This window comes from Macrotis lagotis, chromosome 5 (genome assembly GCF_037893015.1).
Source record: "Macrotis lagotis isolate mMagLag1 chromosome 5, bilby.v1.9.chrom.fasta, whole genome shotgun sequence".
NCBI lineage: Eukaryota > Metazoa > Chordata > Mammalia > Peramelemorphia > Peramelidae > Macrotis > Macrotis lagotis.
Window position 1 is genome coordinate 202105084 of NC_133662.1, and position 5273 is coordinate 202110356.

Sequence of the window (5273 nt, forward strand, 5' to 3'; positions counted from 1 at the left end):
CTCTCTCTCTCTCTCTCTCGTCCTCCCCCTTCTCCCAGGCGCGGCCCCCGGGTTTCTAGGAAGCATCTCTCTGGTTCTCAGCCGCCTGCCTTCCTGGACCCTGTGGCTGCTTTGCAGTGGCCCAGAGCTGGGACCTCCCTGAACAGCTCCTGGGGGCGCGTATGGACAGGAGAGGAGAGGAGGCTGCGTGGAAGTGACTTCTGGGAGCCAGTGGGAGGAATGTGGAAGGGGCCGGCTAGGGCTTTGCTTGGGACAAGTCAGGGTTAGGCATCCATACATTCAGAGAGAGAGAGAGAGGGAGAGAGGAGGGAGACAGAGAGAGAGAGAGAGAGAGAGAGAGAGAGAGAGAGAGAGAGAGAGAGAGAGAGAGAGAGAGGAGACCTAGAGAAGTTTTGCAAAGCTCTCAGCCTCCCCCTCCCCCCCCCTCTTTTCAAAAGAGTAGCGGGTATGAATAAGCTCCACCACCCGGGAGCAGCACCGTGGCAGCTAAAGGACCGTGATTTATACTTTCCAGCTACAAGGGGGCCCCCAGGCTCCTCCTCCCAAGCTAGGGCTGGTTGGTGGTTTGCGGCCCCCTCCTCCCGGTCTCCCCCTCCCATCCACCCCGCTCCTTTCCTGGAGAGTCCGGAGTGACTATTCAGTTCCAGAGCAGCCCCAGCTGCCCGAGGAGGGGGTGAGAGATTCGATCCGTTGCCTCTCCCAGTCCCTCCCTAAGCCGGCCGCCCGAGCCAGCACTTCCTCGCCCGTGCGGCCACCGGCCACCAACTGGCTCGGCTGCTGTCTCTGGCTCGCATCTCCCGGGCTGCCCGGAACGCTCCGAGCCGGCTATTGGAGAGCCAAGGCGAAGGCGGGTGGGGAGCCAGCCCTTGGGAAAGGAAGTTTAGTAGCGAGGGTTGAATTCATTGCGGGGCAGCAAGATGCCAAACACAAGCTCCTGCAGACCAGAAGCACTGAAGAACGAACTCTGTCCGGCCTGAGCGAGGTAAGAGCGCTGGGGCGAAAGCGTGCACTGGGAGAAGACGGGAGGGGAAGGAAGCCCAGGACTTGGATGTCTGACTTGGCTTGCAAACTGTTGAAAGCCAACTTGGGCTTTGGATACGAAGTTTCCAATTGTGCATGCTTGCCTTCTTGTGGTGCTTATCGAAAACTAGAGATCTGGCCGCTTCTCTCACCTAGAACGGGGAAGCTGATGGCTGAGCCTACCTTCTCCCTTACCTGCCGCAAGTTTGGGAGGCACCGATCGTGGCGATTTCTTAGAGGCTGACGAGGGCCAAATCGAATTCGGATGTAGGGTTAGGGAAAGCCTCCGAAAGGAAGGAGAAGAGGGAGAGGATCGTTGTTGGAAAGGCTCTAGACGAAGCTTGCAGGGAAAAAGCTAGGAAGCGTAGAAACTTGCTGTGCCCCGCGTCCCACTGCAGAATTCGTTGGAGAGGACAGTGGGACGTCAAGGAAGTATGAGGCGAGAAATCTCTGCCTATCCTGGATAGCTCCGTTTGTTACCTACTTCTCACCTTTGCTACGGCGCCTTTAGCAAACGAAGCAATTCCCCTTTCTAGTTTTGGGATGCCGCCTCGGCCTTTTTTTCCCGGGGCATTGAAAGAGGGACCCCCTCCCCCACTTAAACAAGAGCTGCTGCTGCTGCTGGTAGATTGCTTATGGTGTTAAAACGTTCAGTTATTTGAGATTCTTGGAAACAGTTTTGGAGAGTGGATGACCTGCCTTGTCATTCTAACGATTGCAGGATTTAAAAAAAAAAATCAGAAGAAAGTCAAAACTGTGTCCTCTGGGTTGTGATCTTAAACCTAGAGGTCTGCTGAATTAATTCCCTTTGTTATGAATGGATTTCACTAAGTTCCCTTTTTAAAGCGTATTTGTGCCCTACTGCTGCTTTCAAAGGTTGCGCAAAAAAAAAAAGAGGGGTGGGGGGAAGCTTTCCTGTTTACAGCTTAGGCTGCTGTTTGGCCTCGCCTCGCACACCTCGCTGCAGCCCCGCACTAGTGATCTTACTGCACACCTGCTTTCAGAGGATGCTATTAATAGAGTGAAAAGAATGATTTAGTTTATGGGCTGATTTTTTCTTGAGAAATTCATACATAACAATGAGGCGGGCGTTTCTCCTTTTTAGGAAGGTGAGGGGAAGAGGTGGCAGCACTCCCCTCCCCCTCCCTCAGTTTCTTCAACTGAAAAAGTTTAGTTTCCTAGACTGGAGGTGAGTGAGCTGGCGCGTGAATCAGCTGGAAGCCGGAGGCGCTGGAAGCAGGAGATGAGGGTCCTACCCAGGGAGGGAGTCCAGAGGGGTCTGGAATATTTGGCAATGCAATGGGATGCCCCACTAGCATTCCGAGGTTTAGTTACAAATTCGTTCTGTCCGTTCTTTTGGGGGTGGGGTGGGGAAGGGAGGAAAATGGGGATTTTGTGGTTGTTGTTTTGGTTTGGAGGAAATCTTAGGGTTTTTTTTTCCCCAAAAGTTGGACATTAGAGTCCCTGCAGTAGGGGTCCTCTCCGCCCCCCCCCCCGCCCCCCCACCGCTTCTCTCTCTCTGAACGTGCCCAGAGCCCCAGCTGTAGCCCGGATGAAGGATGCCAACGTGATGTTCCCTTTTTTTCTGACTCTCTCCTTTGTGTCTTCCTTAGGGCCGCGGTCTCCGAGGCCCCCTCAGCAGGGGAAGGGCGACAGCCGAGACTGGCCCCCCGCGCACCGTCCCCGCCGGGCCTGGAAGCCTCGCTCGACTTTGCCCTCTAGCGTCCGACCGGGGAGGTGCCGCTTTGGGCCTTTCTCCCTGGCACCATGGGCTCCACCAGCGTGCCGTCGGTCAAGGCCTTCCCCAGCTTGGTGGTCTCTGACTATGTCAACTATGACATCATCGTCAAGCATTACAACTACACGGGCAAGCTGAACCCCGGCGCGGACAGCAGCCTCAAAGTGACCTCCGTGCTCTTCATCCTCATCTGCTGCTTCATTATCCTGGAGAACATTTTCGTTCTCCTGACCATCTGGAAAACCAAGAAGTTCCACCGGCCCATGTACTATTTCATCGGGAACCTGGCCCTGTCGGACCTGCTGGCCGGGGTGGCCTACACGGCCAACCTCCTCCTGTCCGGGGCTACCACCTACAAGCTGACCCCGGCGCAGTGGTTCCTGCGGGAGGGCAGCATGTTCGTGGCCCTGTCGGCCTCGGTGTTCAGCTTGCTGGCCATCGCCATCGAGCGCTACATCACCATGCTCAAGATGAAGCTGCACAACGGCAGCAACAGTTTCCGCTCCTTCCTGCTCATCAGCGCCTGCTGGGTCATCTCCATGATCCTGGGGGGCCTGCCCATCATGGGCTGGAACTGCCTGGGCGTCCTGCACAGCTGCTCCACCGTCCTGCCCCTCTACCACAAGCACTATATCCTCTTCTGCACCACAGTGTTCACCCTGCTCCTCCTCTCCATCGTCATCCTCTACTGTCGGATCTACTCCCTGGTCCGGACTCGGAGCCGCCGGCTGACCTTCCGCAAGAACGTGTCCAAGGCCAGCCGGAGCTCGGAGAAGTCCCTGGCGCTGCTCAAGACGGTCATCATCGTCCTCAGCGCTTTCATCGCCTGCTGGTCCCCCCTCTTCATCTTGCTCCTTCTGGACGTGGGCTGTAAGGTGAACACGTGCAAAATCCTCTACAAAGCCGAGTATTTCTTGGTGTTGGCGGTGCTCAACTCGGCCACCAACCCCATCATTTACACGCTGACCAACAAGGAGATGCGCAGGGCCTTCGTGCGCATCATGTCTTGCTGCAAGTGTCCGAGCGCGGACTCGGGGGCCAAGTTCAAGCGGCCCATCATCGGCGGCATGGAGTTCAGCCGCAGCAAGTCCGACAATTCTTCCCACCCGCAGAAGGACGACGGCGACAACCCGGAGACTATCATGTCCTCTGGGAACGTTAACTCCTCTTCCTAGAACAGAACTCCGCCGCGGGCTACAGGGGGTGCTTTGCTGACGCCTCCCCCTCCCAACCCCACACTTGGTTGGAAAAGTTCGAGGGGGGCTCTAGGGTGCGATCCCACCCCACCCCGACGGGTGGTGCCGCAGGGCCCTAGGGAGCAAGGGAGGGTGGGAAGGAAGGAAGAGCCAAAAGAGCCAGCGTGGTGGTGCTGGTGGGCGGTGGGGAGTTTGGGTCCACGCGAACAATACACCGGGAAGGGTGGAGCTCTGTCCCGGAGAGAGAGACAGACTGTCCTGGCTCGGAATACATTTCCTCCCTGGAACTTGTTTTGACTTTGCACTGAGTCTGACTAAAGTTTCAGTTGGGCTACTCCTTGAAGTCTCGATCAATGTCCCTATCCGTTTGGGTCTTTGGGCTTTCCTTCGTTGGGAGTGGGAAACAAGAAGTCGGTTCCCTCTGCCCTAGTTTCTGTTAAGATGGTTTGTATCCCCCTCCCCACATTCCCAGGTGACTTTCCCTTTCCTTCCACCTCCAACCCTGTTGTATCTCCATTCCTCCACCGTTTTCCCTACTTCAAGATTTTCCATTCCTTGTATTAGTAGTTTGGCTTCCACGGGGGGGGGGGGGGGCAGGAGGAGGAGGGGGTGGGGTGGGAGCATACTTCACCTCTGGGCTAGCTGCAGTGTTCCCCCTACACTCACCTGTGAGGAAGTTGAGACAGCTTTTAGATGTCACATAATTTCAGTCGCTGAGTCCAAAGTTCCAGCTTTAGCCTAAGCTAAAGTAGAATTTGATTGGAGCCAGGTTTGGTGGTGTTTTGTTTTGGGGTGCCATTTCTTGATAGCTCTGAATGACATGAGTTGCCTTATCCTAGCTCCTGTGGTTGAAAGCTGGAGGAAGGAGGTCCCAGTTATCTAAATATTAGTTTGAGGGTGGTTATTTTGAGGAGCCAACCTTTGACCTTGGTGTCTCGGAAAGGTTAAAAAAACTGACAGAAATGGAAGGGTTCTTTTGGAATTACATTGTAATCCATCAGTTATCTCTCTGACTTTTAAATACCCCTGCCTAACACTTGGCATATCTATTCTTTGGCACTTATGTGGATGCTTTGTTGTGTTTCTGAGAGTTCCTCAGCTTTTGAACGAGAAGTGTTGGTGTTTGATCGATTTGTGTTCAGATTTCCTCTCCGTGTTCTTTGAATGTATTTGTTTCTGCATCTTTTTGTTTTACTGGATTTTTTTTTCTAACCTGTGTTAAAAGAATTGAATGTGTACATGTGTTAACAAGATGCGGGTGCTTTGCCCCTAGAGCATTACTGTAACAGACAGGGACACTTCAGGTAGCTCCCTCAGAA

At 54.4% G+C, this 5273-nt stretch overlaps 1 protein-coding gene across 1 annotated transcript; it reads left to right on the forward strand.

The window, feature by feature from the left end:
- Positions 1-2697: 2697 nt before the first annotated feature.
- On the forward strand, positions 2698-4537 carry S1PR1 (sphingosine-1-phosphate receptor 1). Its single transcript, XM_074188289.1, has one exon. The coding sequence runs from the start codon at positions 2788-2790 to the stop codon at positions 3931-3933; it is 1146 nt and encodes a 381-aa protein (XP_074044390.1). The 5' UTR covers positions 2698-2787; the 3' UTR covers positions 3934-4537.
- Positions 4538-5273: the final 736 nt, after the last annotated feature.

What these genes read in the sequence shown, in the direction of transcription:
- S1PR1 (XM_074188289.1), top strand. Translation starts at nt 2,788, where the DNA reads ATGGGCTCCACCAGCGTGCCGTCGGTCAAGGCCTTCCCCAGCTTGGTG.